Below are 19,918 nucleotides of genomic sequence, written 5' to 3'. Positions count from 1 at the left end.
AATAATACCTGTTTCAACACTGTTTGGTTGTTTTGGTAATTGATCTCGCATAAAAACACCTTTGAAGTTTTTTATTTTTAATCGTTTAGCACCATCAAGTAAATCAAAATTTGATGCTGGAGCATCTAACGAAGTGATCCTGGAAGCCTCAGACCTCTACCCCAACGAGATCTACTTGTGTCATGAACATGTAGTTCAATTCTTCCTCCACGTTGATCTAGTGTTCGTGCGTCATAAGAATAAAACTGATAATCACGTACCGATTCATCTTTAAGGACAGGTGCCTCCATATCAAATGCTTCGTCGGATACGCGCTTGAACATTTTATTATAATTATTTCCGTTTAACACGTTGATTACCGCGTTCGGGAAGTTCCACTTCGGGAAGTTCCACTTCCTGGTATCAAACTTGAAATATTATTCCTTGGTTTACCGAGTCCTTGATCTGCTACCGCTGCCAGTTTTTGATTTGCAGCTTGATTTATTATTTTACTTACGTCTGCGGGCATAATTTCAGTACTTGGTAATTTTACTGGTTGTGATCTTCGTCGCATTAATCGTGCTAGTCTATCTTCGATCGCCGAGAACGCCTTACCAGCAACATTGACAATTGCACCAGGAGTTTTTTCACGAACAATATCAATAGCTTTCATCGATAATTGTTTTGCAACAGGTGCTACTTTTGGAGCTATCCTTGTGAATAATCCCCGTACAATATCACCTAGTCCATCTCCGTAAATAGCTCTGTAGATTGGTAATCGTGAGTTTACCGCTCTGACCTGTACGGATTTACGATGATTATTGTGTACTATCATCTTATTTTCTTTACCATTTATCTAACAACTAGCCACTGTAATCATCAACAAGTTCATCGATAAGTTCTCGGTAAACGCCGATTTCCATGATACCACCTTGAAATAATCTCCGACAGATATCAGCTGCTTCATTGGTTATTTCTGGTGAATTATTCCCGGCACGTTTTCCTTCTATGAGGACTTCTAACCGTGACACATCATTGAGGATATTATCGGGACAAACAAAATTATTTCCCAGACCACTCCGTTGCTCTTTCGTTTGTTGTTTTCTTAAATAGTCTTAAGGGTGATCTTTCTTCTTTTGATTTTTTAAGTAGCTTTTCAGACCTTTTAAGTTCCGACTTCAACCTTTGCTGCGGTAAAGAAGATTGTTGTTGTTCTATTTTTTGCAGAGGTGGAGGAAGTTGATATGAAGGTTCCTGCTGGGAGAGTTGTTCTTGTTCTAGTTGTTCCTGTCTCTCTCTCTAAAGTCTTTTTACTTCTTCATCAAGATTTCTATATTCTAAATCATCATCTCTAGCTTGTCTTTTGTTTCTATATACGCGATATATCCATTTAATAAGATTATCATCACTTACTTTTTCATGACGGGGTTTTAAAATATAAGATTTATTAAATATACCAAATAATATTGTTTCGGGTAATTTTTCTCTTTTAGTATTTCTAATATCTTCGACAAACCCTTTCTTAAATCTTGCAATCAATTCTACGTTTTCTTTTATTGGTTGGGTTTAGGTGCAAGTTCTTTTCTTACGTCGGCGACTTCAGTATGAAGTTTTCCAATACCTTCAAGTATTTCTTCACCAACGGGTGGAGGTTGAGCCGCAGCTATATCAGTTGGAAGATCTCGTAAAATCTTCTTTGTCTGTTTAGTTCTTCTTGCTATTTTTTCAGTCTACGCTGCAGTTTGTTCTAATACTGGAAAAATACCCTTTTTCCTCTTCTCATCTTCCTCCGCAATATCTCCCCATATAGTTTTTTCAACAACCGCTGCAGCTTTCTTAGTAGCTGCAGTAACGGGTTTAAACAGTTTTGTAGTGTCCTCTTCGTACTCAACTTGTGATTGTTGCTGCGCTTGCAAGTTTTCTCTAATGAGTCTCTGACAGGAAGAAAATTTTTGATTGCTTCTAATCGTCCTCGAGCTATCCTTGCAGTATGAAATTCCGGATGTACCATTATTTTAATATAACATAATGATTTAATTATAGCAGCAGAGAGGGTGGGTGGACCTCGGCGAGGACGTAATTTGAGAAAAACGCGAGCATAATAAAATAGAAATGATCACCAACGACAATGGAATAATATTAATTGGACAAATTCCGGAGAAATTTTCTCAGTAAAGTGTCGACGCTTTTTTAAAATATGTCGACGCTTTTTATTTTTCGATTACCGTAGGAAGGCTTATTTTTGGGGGGAACCAGACAGATCCCCCATTGCCAAAAAAAAAGAAAAGGTTTCCTGTGATTATGAACCCCATAAAGTCTGAGGTGTTGCGCTATATATTTTATTATCATTTCGAAAATAAAAATTTATTTAGATACGTTTTTGATCCGAGGAAGTTCCTAATGTTGAGGTACCCAGGCTGGTTCCTCCTAATTTTGTGCTCTTTGCCAGGGATCTCCTGTTCTGTGTATGCTATATGTGCAAACTATATTGTATGCTATGTTGTATGCTATATGTGCAAACTATATTGTATGCTATATTGTATGCTATATGTACAAACTATATTGTATGCTATGTTGTATGCTATATGTGCAAACTATATTGTATGCTATGTTGTATGCTATATGTGCAAACTATATTGTATGCTATATTGTATGCTATATGTGCAAACTGTATTGTATGCTATGTTGTATGCTATATGTGCAAACTATATTGTGTGTTTGCTATAGATATAGATGTTAGGACTATGGTTTAAAATAAAATTCTCCCAACTTGTCTATAAAATAGTAATTTTTTGTAAAATATCTTTTGATAAATTTATTAATTTTAAATTTTTGAACTGAATTTCTTTCTATGGATTTTTTTTAATGCGAAACGAAAGGACGCTAAAAATTTAATTGAAATAGTTTTGTTTTATGTGTGTACATATGTCTGTAAACTTTTTCGCCTTAAGCATTATGTGGTAGCATCTTCACTAACCCTTGGCCTGATAATTTAGATGTCCAATCTCGTGGTTTTTCAGGAGCAACATCGTATTCTGCGGAATATCTTTCGTTGAGAGGGTTTGCCCGATGCCGTCTTCCTCCAGGTAGGTGAAAACGATCTTAGTACATATTCTCCCAGTGATGTTATTTGTTTATATGCAAATTAATATAAAACTCGAAAATAAAATTCCGGTGGTAAGAATTAGCTTTTTTTCCGGCCATATTTAGTTTCGATGCTTTCTATTCTCTCCAAAATTTGGTCTAAAGAGGCTCCAAAATCAAACAAAGAGTAAAAAATGTCTTGTATTATTGTTTGTCTGTCCCCATACTTCTTCAGACACGCAGGTTCCCTGTGCCTGTCTGTCATCTTTTTTGTACCTACATGGTGCGTCGAGTAAAAAAAAAACTAAACTCAAAAGAAATGAAAAAGGGGGAAAAAAAAGAAAGAAAAAAACAAAAAGCATTAGTTTCTTAGTTTAGCATTGAGGATTTCCCCTTCAAGTATGTGCCGTTAGTATGTGGTTATTTTTTAACTTGTAACGGGAAGGTATCAAATTTTTAAGCATAATATAATAACGTAGGATCTTAGAATGTGGTTGACAAATCGCACATCTGTCAGAGGCGGGGATAGTGGGAGGATCTCCAGCCCACGCATTGGCTCGTACCGCCCCTAAGTAGGTGATCAACCAGAGACACTCCTCATTGTGATCCACAGACGGACAGTCACCACATTCCAATAATTTTGTATTTGAGATAAAACACAACAGATTATTGGCATAGCTTATTTATAAATTTACAAATCATACATCTGTGGGAGGTGGCAAATGCGGGAAGAGCTCTAGCCCGAGCACCAGCTGGTACCGCATCCGTGTAGGCGATCACCCAGAGCCCATCCCCACTGCGGCCTCCCCTCCCTGGTGTGATATCTTGTGATGACACATTACATTTATGATAATCTGCCCACATGCTATCATAGTCTTTGATATGTAGTCTGTGATTTTCAACACAAAATTATTATCAAAATCTCCAAGTTTAGGACATTGTTTCTTTATTACCTCCCTCGTTTACATATTTCCATTATTAACTTTATTTTTTCATTTTTAGTTGCAGCACATTGCGTAATTACATGGTATTTCCTGAAAGTGGTATATATATATATATATATATATATATATATATATATATATATATATATATATATATATATAGACACACACACACACACACATCGGCTTTGCTTTATAAGGTGAAACCGAACCAATATAAATAAAGTGCTTCCCATGCCACACTGGATTCCGATTGTATTATTTTCATTCTATTAAGTATATTTATATATTTAAGTAGTAAGGGGCTTGGTAAACCTAGTTCAAACCTGTATTTGCCCTATATAGGGTTTCTTTTATTACATAATGAGTTTTATAATTCCATATAAAATCAATTTTTTCTGTATTCAACATATTTAGTTTATTTATTATCCATATCAGTACTAGTTAATATTAGAGTATAAATGTTTTGGCCACTTGGTCCCGCTCCATAATGCAAATTGGCGTTAGAGCCCAGGTCTTAGCGTTTTCCTTAATCTTTTTGATTAAATGCTTGTTGTTTTCTGCCTCATTGTCCTTTCCAAAGAAACCTCCAAGAGCTTTTACCTTCTCTTTAATTTAGTGTGCTGGAAACCCAGGGTGATTCCTTCTCTAGTTTCCTATTTTAAGATCTCGGTTTTGTCATTGTTAGTTTTTTATTTAGAGCCTTTTCTAAAATTTTCAAATTCTTTCTCTAGATAATTAGAAGAACTTGCATCTTTTATAACGTTTGTGAAATCATCTGCATGTAGGAGAATTTTAAAATCATATCTTCTATTACGAATTTGAATACCTTTTATTTCCCAGTTATTTTTTATCTTATGACTGAGAATTTCGATTGCTATTACTTATAATAGCATGGACAGTGGGCCTCCCTGCCTCACTGGCCGCTGTATATCTAATTCTTTTGTTATTGCCCCATTTACATGCAATCTCGAAGTTATTCCAGAGTCAGGACTGCTGTATGGACAAAAGTAATAAATATATGGAAGTATAAACTTTCGGGTGAGGATGGTGTATAAACAACGAGATGATTTCATTTTCTTCTTTCACAGAAAACGTAGATATTGACAATACAGATGTTGAATTAGCAACTCCGTACCCCGTATGGAAAGTTTGACTAGGCATTACTTATATTGATTGATTCGTCAAACAGTTATCTATATCTGCCGTCACAAAAGTAGGATCAGGTCTACAGAGTTTAATTTCTTGCTTGCTTGCGACAAATGTTGACATGCGATATCAAAGTTGCACACTGCCGTCCGCTGATCTGGTTGATCGGTTATAAAAAGCGTTTAGCCACCTGATATTTAAGGAACTAAGGAAATAAAAATGTGTGTGTGTGTGTGTGTGTGTATGTGTGTGATTTGGATTTATAACGTATATCTAACAATTTTTCAGTCATATCGCTAAGATGTCTGCAGTGTGGTAGTTTATAGTGATGTCTAGCACTGGGGCATCATGCCACAGCCATGTAGAATGTTGTCCGACCCAGTCACATTACTCTGACACTAGGCCAACCAATCCTAACATTAACCTCTTAATGCTGAGCGCCTAGCGAGGCAGTTGTAAATACCATTTTCATAAGTCTTCGGCCGAGGATCGAACCCGCGACCTCCCACATCGGAGGCGGACGCTCTAACTACTAGGACACCGGATCGGTCACGATAAAAAGGTAATAAGTTTCATAAAATATGATATTTTTCATAACTTCCTCAGCGAGGTTTAGTAGAAAAATGTAAAATGCTTTTTGGCACAATAGTTCACCAATAAGATTTGCTGCGAGTAAAGCTTATATTCGAGATTATTTGAAATTTCACTCTTTAGTAGTTAACCAGTATCAATCAAAATACGTGTTTGCTTAAAACAAGGAAATAAAACACATAGTTTGGTAACCAAGATGTGAGAAAAAGATCATTTCCTTGGCACAATTAGATCTACATTTTCATGCAACCGGTACAGTGGGGTTCTTTCAGACTAGTTAAACAAGTAAATGGCTAAGGGGGCGGAGATGCCATTATCAACTTTTAAACTTTCAGATCTGCTGATATGCAGCTAGCAAATTCCTCATTCGTAATAAATATTCAATACAAAAAACAGACACAACTCTATTCAGAGATTTTATCTTAAGTTTACAGGTCTGACAAAAACAGTAATACGCATGTTTTTACTTAGGCAAAATCCGAATAATAATAATAATAATAATATAAAATAGGCACATCCTAATTAGCCTACGCAGGTGGACTCGCTTTTCATGACTTCACAGTGTTATATTGTATGCAGAATGACTACATTTCTCTCTCTCTCTCTCTCTCTCTCTATACAGACAGAGTTTCATTTTGACGCCTGTGCATTTTCTTACCCTGTGCAAATATACCGAAACTATGTTGAGTAGAATATCTATTGGCCTTTCATAAGTCATGCCCATTTTTTGTGCGCGAAGATATTATTCATTAATTCTGCAGTGTTTGACTGGTTTACACAATTTCCGGCAATATTGCTTTGCTGGAGGGACAGCTGCTGGTATCAGTCTAATGCATTCGATTCCATACCTTTGTAGAAAACAGACTTAACGCGATCTATAGTCCGATTTCTCAACAATGTTCTCTTTTACGACATTTCTTTACAAGGCACGCTATACAAAAAGAACTATTATCTTGGCACAGGTTATGATGACAGCGTGTTTCAAGCACAATTAAAAACATATTTGTGAAAAATGACATAAGAGACGTTGAGGGAAACTAGATGAACGACTGTTTATTGTCACGCATGTGGGAGCGGACTCCTCTGCCTAACTACGCTTCTCTATAGTTTTGTCTATTTCTCTTTAGTCAATGTTTGAAAAAATTTAAATTGTCTAAAGTGTATGTTAAATCGTAAATATCAAGAATTGTATACAGAAGCATATATTTAAATGATACATCGTCACTCGTACGTTAACATTTTGTCCTAATGAGTAGAACTGGGCAAATAAATGTCCTTTAATTCAATCGAAGATGACCGTTGACTCATATAACGATACCACGAGGCTTACTTTGTACAAACGTTTGTCGCAATAGGAGAGAGGGTTTTAAGTTCGAAAACCCAGTATGCATACAGAAAACCGTAAAGGATTGTTATTCTTATTTTGGTGACTTGACAATGCAACTAAATTGAAATATCTACAAAATTTATATTTTAATAAGGGCAAAAATAAGGATATTTGAGTACCGCTGATGTTTACTAATGTTTGAGTGCTATTGACGTTGTGAAATTTTACAAATTCTTGATAAGATAAAAATCAGACTCAGTACTGGCTGTGCTACATTGATCCCTCAGTGAATAATTTCCAGATATACTCGTTAAAAAAATATACAGTTCTCTCCTAGCAATGACTCCTTCTTAGCTCATTATTTACATTAAGAGACATCGAAAATAGTTCTTTGTATATCAATCTGCTTTGAGAAAAGATTTTCATACTCTTTTTTAGGGTGAAATCTGTTGGGAATGTCAACATATTTATATCGTGAAATTAATCAATCTTAAAAATCCGTGTGACGAAAAAACGTTTTCCTGAAACAAGGGTATCTATCATGATATAACCCAAACTGTCATTTCAGTAGAAAGAAATTGCCATATAAATCAGTCTCTGAAAACAAACGATATCATTATAAGGTTTTATATACTGACTGAAATGGTGAAATAGAGCTAGTCTTACAAAACGGTAAATTTCATAAATGCATTGCAGAATATTTGTGTCTTGATAAGGACATATTGATGATACGTGCTATGACCTTTGCAAAATTATCTAAACATTTTACTTTGTGTTACTAATAATAACACACAGAAAGGGCATACTTAATAATAAGTACACTTATAAATTTCAATATATTTTTTCTACAATGAAAATAGCTTCAACTTTTTAAATAAACGCAAAATGTTTTCTAGACTCTTTGAAAGTCAATTCTAGTAGGTATATCAGTGGTTTGGTATGTTTCTTATATTTAGTTTTTGGAACCACATTTACGTGTAAAGAAATGCGACTATTTGATGATGAAGACACCACAAGTTAACGTCTGCCACCCAGACATCTGAAAGCAGTGTTAATAAGACAACCTATCTGCCACTTGGCTGCGTTGTGGTGATTCTTCAGCTTCATTGACTTGGAAAGAACTTTGTAGGCTTGCACTAGTAACCCCTCCTTCTTCAAACAGTAGGCCAGCAGGTTGAGGGCGGTGTCCTTGTACTTCAGCGTCTCGTATCGTATGACCCAGATCATGTTGTCCAAAGCAGCCATCTTCTGGGGGATTTTGTCCTGCTGGTGATAACACTGATGCTCTAGAAAATGAAGATAGAATTTAGGATCCACCACTGCCCACAACTGCCAGAAGCCACTTTCAGGATCTAGAGAACCTTGGTATGATCCTGTCGAGCGGAACATTTCTGGGATAAGTGCTCTGGGTGTGCAATGAATTTCTGAGGGTAGGTAAGGCACTGGAAAGGCAGAATAATGTCTTACTAACTCTGTGATTGAAAGAGTATCATTCTCAATTCCAAGCAAGATGACATCCTTGGTTTCTTCATTTTCTACATTGGAAACAAGAAATGTGTAGTTCTTTTCAATATTTTGAAGTACATTTTGAAGTATATTTTCTGCCAGTATGACTTTGTCCTGCATGAGGTAGAAAGCTGTAAGCTTTAGTTTACCGGAGGCAACATCCGAGGATGACCCCAACAGGAGAAACTTGTGAGCCAAGTCTAGACCCTCTTGGTCGATGACTTCCCCTTTGCAGCATTTAGAGGCCAGATAGGAACCAATACTGGAGCGACAAAATGAGACAAGAATGGTGCTAGTCTCTTGTCGTACCACATCGGATGAAAATGTCGATTTTAATATCCAGGAACATGGATCACCATAAGCCAAAAGACTAAACCAAGATATTAGAAGGCTCTTCAGTAGACAATTAACTGTAAAAAAAGTGAAATTAAAATGTTCTTGTTCATGGTAAATCTCTGTAACAGGAAACTGACAGACTCTGATCAGCTTTTGTCCGATTTTGTCACAGGGTATGCCAGTGAGATACTTTCCCTTTTGTCTAATTAGATAGCGTAAAACATTAACCAGGTAAATTTGAATGTGACCATACACTTTACCCAGAAACATATTTTCCTCCGGTATGAAATAATTCGGACAGTTGCCTTCCTCCACCCATGCACTCAACTTTCTCAAACAAAGCTCGAGGCAAGTCAGCACATTCTGAGGCTGCCACAAAGTTGCAGGTGTGCTCTCGATCAAATAGAACATACAAGTCTTACAGTGGTAACTAGTCAACACATTGTCTCCAACCTTCGCTTTGATGAAGTATTTGTTGATCATTTTTAGTAAGACGTAACATTTGTACTGAGACGAACTGAACTGCCAAACTAGTATTTTCTCCCCATACGATAAGGATATTCTAAATTCAAGATGTCTCTCAGGGCTTATTGTTTGCCCTACTGGCACAAGTAGTGCTCCAGACTTTTGAATGATGGCAACAGTTTCTTGTGATGGCCAGTTGCGATTTCTGTGTCGTATTATCCAATCCAAGGCCATATAAGGCATTGATACTACTCGATAAGCGAATACAATGTCGCTGGAAAAGCCTGCATCGAAATTGGTTCTATTGGCAGGTCCATGATGTGTGAGATCCCCTTCAAGTTTAAAATCTTTGCTCGCATTGTATAGTACTGATCGACCATCCGCATCTAACTTTAGTTTGTCTGTCTGTTGATTCCAAACAGTAATTGGTACAGTATCGTATAAACGTTGTAACTTCACATATCCTGGCGGCGTTGTTCTATCTGCAATCATAAGGTATATTTCAGAACCAGGTTTCCAGGACTCCAGATCCTTCAGCACTTTAATGGAGTAGTTTAAAGCAATAATATCAATATCTGAATCTAACCCAACAGTAGTCGCCTCCGCTTGGCTTCCGAAATAATGAATCCTAGAGTCAAAAGGTAAAGCAAAGACATTTTCAAGTTTCTCAATCTGTCTCCACATTTCAATTCTCTTCCACCGAGCTTTCTCTCTGTATCCTGATGTGTCCAGTACTTTCATTAGCCTTACAGACACCTCCTCATAATAATCCGGAACTTCCATGTTGATCGACAGCCTGAAATATGTTGAAAGCTACATTAACTTCAAACGTTGTATATACTTGCTAAAATATCCACATTTTTTAATCAGATTCACAAAAATGACTCACACGTTGTTCCTTTTCAGATTTTGGGCACCAGTATCTCATTGCAAACAAATAACTACCTAATACTAATTGATAATAATACCAAGAAGGAAGAGGACAGCGATAACTATAATTATGATGAAGATGGCTTACAAAGATTATATGTTATTGGGACATAATGATGTGTTACAAGAAAGTATCACTAAGTTTTAAATACGACGGAGTACTAAATTAAGCACAAACTAACTAACATATAAATGTATGCACAAAACGACTCCTATATAAAACTGTAAAGTCATTATCCTTAAAAGAAATTGTTCAAAAGATTACAAATGACTATTATGTCAGTTTTTCGTATTCGACTATGTCCGATGTTTAGGAAAATACATTACTAGGTGTTCTATGCGTATGCATATTGTCTGGGCATACAACTACATCTTGTTATGACTTCTCAAACACAAATTTTAATGAAGTAACTAAATGTTTTTGGGGGTTCGTAATTCGTTCAGCTATATAATTGTCTTCCTTTTTCATTTCTTTAGTCCTTTGTTTCTTTATCTCTTTTTATTCTTCTATCTTCTTCCGCAGTTTTTCTTTCTTTATTCATTTCATCACTTTCTTAATTGCAGCTATTGATCTTAATCACTAATTGGAGATCGCTTGATGAACAGCAGTGATCAACTTATTAGCCTTAAGTTATATCTGGTACTGACTACACCAACATAGATCTAGCTACTGACACAAAATATGTCAGCCATAGGAATTATCCATGATCATCATGCTCAAGAGCTCTCTTTTATTTTGATAGCTTTAGTAACTGCACAAGCAGGACATCAGTCAGAGATTTCAATCTCAATACCATCAACTTTGTGGTCCAAACAAGGCTTGTTAGTTACATGTTGATTAACCATACACTTATCTCCAGCTAGTTCATTGCCTAATAATAAACGAATACACTCAGTGGGTAAGGAAATCAATGCTCCGGCTTCTCAGGCAAAGACAAAGTACCGGATAATAAAGGACTGAGATACTGTTGTGTCCCTTAAAATTTTAACAGCGATTATTAAGGGGTAGGCCTGGCAGAATCACATAAAAATGATATAGGACATTTTAACAAGAATTGTTCATAATTATCGATAATAAAATCAGACTGTGGCTCCTTTGAGCAACCAACGTAGTGTTTCAAAACAACACGGTGACATTGACCTGTTAGAAATAAAAGATTTTAGAACAGATCCAAAATGACCATGCAGGGGATTTTCTAGTGCCTAAATTAGATGATAATTTCCGTGTGTTAAGTGACTGTAGGAATGTCTACAGTGTCGCCAAAATGGATTCATGTCCAATGACATAAGTTGATGAATATATTGAAAAAATTGGAAATGCAAAATAGGTTACCTAGTTTGACCGTCCGAAAGGATTTTGGCAAATTCCACTCATGAAAACAGGAAGAGAAATTTCGTCATTTCCAATCCTAGATGGACTTTATCAATATAAAGTTTGGTCGTCTGGTATGAAAAATATCCGTCAAAAGGCCATCCCTCGATAAATATAATAACAATTTGTCTAAATAAACTTGACACTTCAATCGATCACGTCATCATCTTCAACGACACTTAGAAAGATCACTTAGAAGCTGTGCGGTTACCGTTGGAAGTCACAGTAGCCCTTTAGATTTGTCTCCCTTTTTAAATCTTCTTCATAAATATCAGTTTCCTATTTTCGTTTGCAATATGTCCAGGCAGGAATGTGAACGTGACTTCACAGCTCTTTTCATTGAATCTGAGGCCCACCAGAGTGTGATTAAATTTGTGAATTATCGTTAATGACTCGTATATTTAATTTCCGACATGGGTGTTTACTGAAAATGACAATCAGTTCCGACATAGGGATGGATAACAATACGCAATGCCACGTGGCTTGCGGGTGCATATGATACCCTTTATATGTGTCAGATGTATCATAAACATTCCTTTTGTGTCATCATCTAAACCCTCTTAGTAACAATCTTCGTTAAGCCACGGTAGAGATGTCAACGGAAACGTACCTTATAGTGAATTTCAAAGTATGCAAGCACATAATGGACATTATTTCATTAGTGAATTTAAAAGGATGAAAAGACATAATAACCTTTCACTTTCGATATATGAGGATTGTTTCAGTACTACAGATACGTTTCTTTAATTTAATGTTGATATAGTAATTTCATATTTTGTAATGTTTGTATTTCCATTTATTACAGCTTTTACCCTAATTTGAAGAGAGTTCTCGCCTACGAATTAAAACAGTATTTAAGCACATTGTGATGTCTTGTGTCTTGGATACTAGGGAACTCAAAGGGTATGCTAACTCTAATTCCTCCAGTGGAAAGGCAGTATAGTAAAAAGACTGTGACCAGTAACTTCATGAAAAATTCTTTGCAGGGATAAAGCTACAGCTGCCTGGTTCATCAAGACCGCTGGATAGCTACGCCTTCCATTCTCACACATTTGGAGAATTACTACAGGCACAGGACAATCGCCAACAGTCACATGACACTGACATTTGGTCGCCGCCTATACAGTATATTCGTACGTGTTGAGAAAGCTAAGGGGGCGCTCACCAATTAATATGTACTTTAGAGAGAGTGGCGTATGTAGGGTGAAGTAGTTAGCATTTAAAACATGCACAATGGAGAGAATGTTGGCATACCTATATGCTACAGTAATGTAATGTGGATGATATTTCTTTGGATATTGTACTTTTGGAAATTTTACATGATTTAAGCACACTGCTAACTAAAATGACTGCTCCCTTGTGTTAAAAAATCAGCCTGAATTAGTCTAAAGTACACTATACATAGCAGCTATTAAAATAGGGAAAATAAATTTTGCCAGACTAGACAATACCAGCTTCTGAAAGTGCAATGAATGAATTACCAAATCTGTAAAATGTAAAAAAAGTTATCGGCACCATTTTATACAATTTACCTCTGAAGTTCAGGAAGTGAAAATGACCAAACAGAGCTAATACTTTTTTGAAAGGTTCACATTTGAAGTAAGGCCAAGCTGTATGCTCTATAACCCATAGCACACCCATCAATCATACATTAAAATAAAGGAAATTAAAGGTTCTTTTATACCTAAGATAGACAAGGTCTTTTTTAAGTAGCCAGTATAACCAGTGAGGAAAGGAAGGGAAATTCTTTTTCTTTAAAATCTTAACCCTATGGAAAATGCGAAACTGTATAGCGCCACCTTAAAGCAAATATAAAAATGTATGCAATTATTCTTTTTATTTTCATATAATTATGTATGATGTTCTGAATAACATGGTACATTCATATTGATGTTAAGCATGAAAATAAGCTAATTATCATCATTTTGCTCTTGCTTACATAATTTGCCATGAGGCATGTTTGTGTGAGTAGTGACCTTAATTATGGGGAAATTAGAAGTCTTAGAATATAGGAATGGAGTCAACTTAAATTTAAAACTGTTGCAATAAGTGACAGAAATGTATGGTGAAAATGTTTCTTTTCATTTATTTGGAATGAAAAGAAAAAATAAATGATGAGAAAGTAAATTCGCTTCTTCCATATTAAACAATAGGCAAATATTTTACACTTTGACCTTTGACCTTTATGAACCTGATGAGTTACCTCTCTTTTCAAATTGTAAAATTCATTGTCGATATCTCAGAAATAATTCTGGCTAGTTTCATGTTCCTGTCATTCAGCATAACATTGGTTGCTATGTTTACAAAATGTAATGTGCATTCTTAAAATAGCCCACTTTTTATCATGGGGGGGGGGGGGGCTGCACTTGTTAGAGACTCTGACATTCATAAATACTGTTCTGTGGGGGGAAAGGCAGGAGAAATATTCAAAAGGATTGTTTTGATGCTTGCGACTTAAATGTGTCAGCCATATAAACATAATTAAATCTTACAATAATAATATATATATTGTCCTTATGGGGGCGCTCACCAATTAATATGTACTTTAGAGAGAGTGACGTATGTAAGGTGGAGTAGTTAGCATTTAAAACATGCACAATGGAGAGAGATAGTTGGCATACCTATATGCTACAGTAATGAAATGTGGATGATATTTCTTTGGATATTGTATTTTTGGTAATTTTTCATGATTTATGAACACTGCTAACTAAAATGACTGTTCCCTTGTGTTAAAAAATCAACCTGAATTAGTCTAAAGTACATTATACATAGCAGCTATTATAATAGGGAATATAAATTTTGCCAGACTAGACAATACCAGGTTCTGAAAGTCAATGAATGAATTACCAAATATGTAATATGTAAAAAAAGTTATCGGCATGTTTTTATACAATTTATCTCTGAAGTTCAGGAAGCGAACATGACCAAGTAGAGCTAGCACTTTTTTGAAAGGTTCACATTTGAAGTAAGGCCAAGCTGAATACTCTATAACCCATAGTACACCCATCAATCATACATTAAAATAAAGGGAGTTAAAGGTTCTTTTAATTATACCTAAGATATACAAGGTCTTTTTTAAACAGCCAGTATAACCAGTGAGGAAATCCGGGGAAATTCTTTTTCTTTAAAATCTTAACCCTATGGAAAATGCGAAACTGTATAGCGCCACCTTAAAGAAATATAAAAATGTTTGCAATTATTTTTTTTTTATTTTCATATAATTATGTATGATGTTCTGAATAAAATGGTACACTCATATTGATGTTAAGCATGAAAATAAGCTAATTGTGATAATTTTGCTCTTGCTTACATAATTTGTCATGAGGCATGTTTGTGTGAGTAGTGACCTTAATTATGGGGAAATTAGAAGTCTTAGAATATAGGAATGGAGTCAACTTAAATTTAAAACTGTTGCAATAAGTGACAGAAACGTATGGTGAAAATGTTTCTTTTCATTTATTTGGAATGAAAAGAAAAAATAAATGATGAGAAAGTGAATTCGCTTCTTCCATATTAAACAATAGGCAAATATTTTACACTTTGACCTTTGACCTTTATGAACCTGATGAGTTACCTCTCTTTTCAAATTGTAAAATTCATTGTTGACATCTCAGAAATAATTCTGGCTAGTTTCATGTTCCTGTCATTCAGTATAACATTGGTTGCTATGTTTACAAAATGTAATGTGCATCCTTAAAATAGCTCACTTTTTATCATGGGGGGGGGGCTGCACTTGTTAGAGACTCTGACACTCATAAATACTGCTCTGTGGGGGGAAAGGCAGGAGAAATATTCAAAAGGATTTATGCACACTAACTAAAATGACTGTTTAATTAATATGTACTTTAGAGAGAGTGACGTATTTAAAGTGAAGTAGTTTGCATTTAAAACATGCACAATGGAGAGAATGTTGGCATACTTATATGCTACAGTAATGTAATGTGAATGATATTTCTTTGGATATTGTACTTTTGGAAATTTTACATGATTGAAACACACTGCTAACTAAAATAACTGCTCCCTTGTGTTAAAAAATCAGCCTGAATTAGTCTAAAGTACACTATACATAACAGCTATTAAAATAGGGATACAATTTACATCTGAAGTTCAGGAAATGAAAATGACCAAGTAGAGCTAGCATTTTTTTGAAAGGTTCACGTTTGAAAAATGTGAAACTGTATAGCGCCACCTAAATGAGCACACCTTCCTTTTACTCAAAGGGTAAAAATTCACTTACACTACTGAGCTAGGATCTAACGAGTACAACCATTTACCTATGGCCACCACGAATTTGAATTATGAGATGAACTAATTCAATTTTGCTAGTGTTTTAGTCTATTTAATGTGATTCAAAGCTACATAACACATTTACAACATATTCTACAGGACTCAGCCCGTTTGGAAACAACTGTCATTTGCTTCACTAACTTCTTGTCACATAGCTTTCTGACATCATACAGATTCCATTTTTCCCATTTAGTAAAGTTCTGTCATCTGTATAGATGGATCTAATTGATTCAAAATATGTGGTTCTTTAAGCAGTTTCATCACAGCATATTGAAAGGCGAATCAGAACATTAATTGTCAAAGGCATAGAAATGTACGAGACGACCCGAGGCGAGTATAATGTCAAATTAAAGAAAGCTTGGAAGAACATTGAAGATGTTTTGTCAATATTTGCTGATCGTCCCAGTGATATAAATTTTTTTACGCAAAAAAGAAAATGATCTAGTCAAACGCTACGACAAATATTGTACTCTGCCTGCAGAATACCTTGATTTTCTATATAAAAAAACAAGCACACAGGACAGCCTCAAAGAGTCGGAAACTCATGTTACGTCAGTGCAAACAAATAAAATGAGAGTCGAAAATACCTTAAGACGATTTCACACCTTCAAACAACATACGTTGGAATCTGGCCCACCTCATTCTAACTCATCTATTTACACAGCAAAATCTAAATCTAGTGGTTCGACTATATCCAACATCAGTTCCGTGCTTGCTAGAAAAACTGCTAAAGCTGACGTCGCACGTGCACGAGCGGAATTCGCCGAGAAAGAAGCGGGGATACGTAAACAGCAAACACTTCTTGATGAACAAGAAAAGTTGTCTAAAGCGATATTTGTACGTAAAAAAGCAGAACTGGAGGCTGACCTGGAGCTTCTAGCACATCAAAAGGAAGCTGCTGCAGCTGAAGCTGAAGTAGAGGCTTTGCAGTCCGTTGATGAAGACCGTGGTGAATCCAATCTAAGCATATTTGATGTCTGTCGTCCTCTGGAGCCCATGGAACGAGTTAGACACTATGTTAATCAACAAACAGAACTGCCAGAAAATACCAATATCAAGCCTGATTTCGATAAGAACAATATGAACATAAAGTGTGGTGTTAAACAAGGCGTATACCAGTGTCGGTTACACACCTACACTACTTATTTTCCCAAATTTCATACCAGCACCACAGCCTGTGATACAGACCTGTCGCCGTGTCAACCACTATGATCAAGGATGTGTATCTAGTGTAAGCTTAGACTTTGGACCAAGTACACGAATCAGGGATGCATAAGAACTCTTCTTTACCTGCACATCGATCCACTATATTGAATGATGATGCACCCACCTACCACCCCAAATAATGAACGAGTCGATTATGCTCCAGCAGTACTTCATCCACAGGAATGTAGTAGTCAGTCTATCAGTACGGAACTGACACGTTTTCTTCTAAAGAAAGATTTGCTCCTTTCAAGTCTTTCTAACTACTATGATCGACCAGAATTTTATGCCGTTGGGAAAGCTTGATTTTTCAGTGTTATGAGAGAGTTACAGGTTACCACTAATGAAGAAATAGACTTATTAGTAAAATGTTTAAGCCCTGAATCCTCAAAAAATGCACTTAGCATCAGAGCATCAAACGTGAACAACCCTTCTAGAGGACTACAAAGAATCTGGGAGCTTCTGGATGAGAGGTATGGTTGCCCAGAAATGTCTGAGGCGGCCTTAAAAACTAAATTAGCCAACTTTCCTAAGTTGACTAATAAGGACAATAACAAACTTTATGAGCTGTCAGATATTCTTTCTGAAATAGAGTCTGCCAAGGAAGATTAAAAAAATACCAGTCACTTTTGGGCTATTATGGCTCGTCTTTTGGTGTACTTCCCATTGTGAACAAACTTCCTTATGGTATACAAGAAAAGTGAACTACACAAACAGTGAATTACAAGACTCACCATGAGGTTTCTTTTCCCACCGTTTTCAATCTTTGCTGAATTTCTTCGTGATATTAGCAAAGTGACGAATGACTCCGGATTCGCATTTGAGGCCAGCACCAACACACAAACTAAAAAGGAGAAACCCCCTCTTAGGAACGCCAGTAATAGACCTATTATCTCGACGAAGAAAACACAGGTATTACAACATTCAGATGTGAGTGATGTTGAACCAGACAAGCGATGTCCATTACACAAAACGAACCACTCTCTTAGCAAGTGCATATGTTTTAAAGTCAAACCTTTAGAGAGAACTTAAGAATCTTCTAAAAGAGTACGGCATATGTTTTAGTTGTTGTGAATCAACAAGGCATATGTTTCGTGCATGCAAAGAAGTAATACATTACGCAGATTGTGGCAATGATCGTCATCCTACAGCAGTGCAAGTCAACGCTGCTGTAGCAGAGAAGCTTATAGCTTAATCTCCCGCAATAGGTCATGGCGGGGATGAAAAGGATATTTCAGATTCCTGATCCCTACGAGTAAGATCTAAGTGTACACAAATTTGTGGCGAAGGATTTATTGGTAAGTCTTGCGCTAAAACGATCCTTGTGAGAGTATATCCAGATGGTGACCCAACAAAAGTCACAAAGATGTATGCTATCCTTGATGACCAAATCAACAGGTCATTAGCCAAGTCAGACTTTTTAAAATCTTAATGACATACAAGATGAACAGGTGGAATACACGCTTTCTTCGTGCACCGGTTGTGTAGTGACTTACGGTAGAAGAGCAAATGGATATATTGTAAAGGCACTAGATGGAAGTTCAAGGTTAGAACTTCCGACGTTAATTGAATGTGACCAGATACCAGACATTAGAGAAGAAATTCCCACTCCAGAAATAGCGGAACACCACCCTCATTTCAAAGATATTGCGAGACATATCCAACCATTAGATGGTGACTCGTGAAGTTGGGATGTTAGTAGAGGACAAAGAATTTCTCAAGATAATGGACGATGAGTTCTACAAAGACCTACATGGAAACTGGGTTGCACACCTTCCTTTCCGTAAACCAAGACAAAGACTACCGAACAATATACCGCAAGCCATTAAACGTGCTAAGACATTAGACACCAATCTTCGTAAGGATCCGGTCAAACAACAACATTTTTTTACCTTCATGCAAAGAATCTTTGATAGTGGACATGTGGAGTTAGCCCCACATTTAAAAGAAAACGAGGAGTGCTGGTAGTTACCTATCTTCGGTGTCTACCATCCGAAGAAACCGGATCGGATAAGAGGCGTGTTTGACTCGACTGTCAAATACAACGGTGTTTCGTTGAACAATGTTTTACTGTCAGGGCCAGATATGACTAACAACCTCTTGGATATTCTTCTTCGTTTTCGGAAGGAACCGATTGCTATCACAGCTGATATTCAAAAGATGTTTCATTGTTTCTTAGTCAGAGAGGATCATAGAAATTTTCTAAGATTCTTTTGGTATCGTAACTTTAATCTGGACGAAGATCTGCTTGAGCATAGAATGTGTGTACACGTCTTTGGTAATAGTCCATCTCCTGCTGTTGCGACTTATGGACTAAGGAGAACGGCGCAGAACAGTGAAACAGTCATTGGTGTTGACGTTAAAGTGTTTGTTCAATGGAATTTCTATGTGGATGATGGACTTACATCACTCAATACAGGCGCATAAGCTATTGACCTAATCAAAAGAACCCAGCCAGCCCTTAATGCTGAAGGTAACCTACGTTTGCACAAGATTGCTTCAAACAGTAATGAAGTGATGAATGTCTTTCCTTCCGATGATCTGGCTAAGTATCTGAAGGATCTCGACTTAAGTGAAGAAACACTACCATTACAGCGCAGTCTAGGCCTGACCTGGGATCTTAAATCAGATTAATTCACATTTCAAGTGTCATCTGAGGAGAAACCTTATACACGGCGAGGAATTCTCTCTACAGTCAGCAGCCTGTTTGATCCTATGGGTTTTGTTGCCCCTCTTACAATTCAA

At 36.4% G+C, this 19,918-nt stretch overlaps 1 protein-coding gene across 2 annotated transcripts in view; it reads right to left on the bottom strand.

Moving 5' to 3' along the window:
• Positions 1 to 6,150: 6,150 nt before the first annotated feature.
• Positions 6,151 to 19,918, bottom strand: part of LOC149787398 (uncharacterized) — a 42,201-nt gene continuing 28,433 nt past the window's right edge. For both annotated transcript variants that reach the window (XM_089977991.1, XM_089977992.1), the window contains exon 3: positions 6,151 to 10,177. In XM_089977991.1, coding sequence (XP_089834117.1) covers positions 8,092 to 10,164 — 2,073 coding nt within the window. In that variant the 5' untranslated portion in view covers positions 10,165 to 10,177 and the 3' untranslated portion in view covers positions 6,151 to 8,091. The remainder of the gene's footprint in view (positions 10,178 to 19,918) is intronic.

This window comes from Sinohyriopsis cumingii, chromosome 12 (genome assembly GCF_028554795.1).
Source record: "Sinohyriopsis cumingii isolate HCF-2022 chromosome 12, ASM2855479v2, whole genome shotgun sequence".
In the NCBI taxonomy this organism is placed as follows: Eukaryota; Metazoa; Mollusca; class Bivalvia; order Unionida; family Unionidae; genus Sinohyriopsis; species Sinohyriopsis cumingii.
This window is presented reverse-complemented; position numbering and strand designations above follow the sequence as displayed.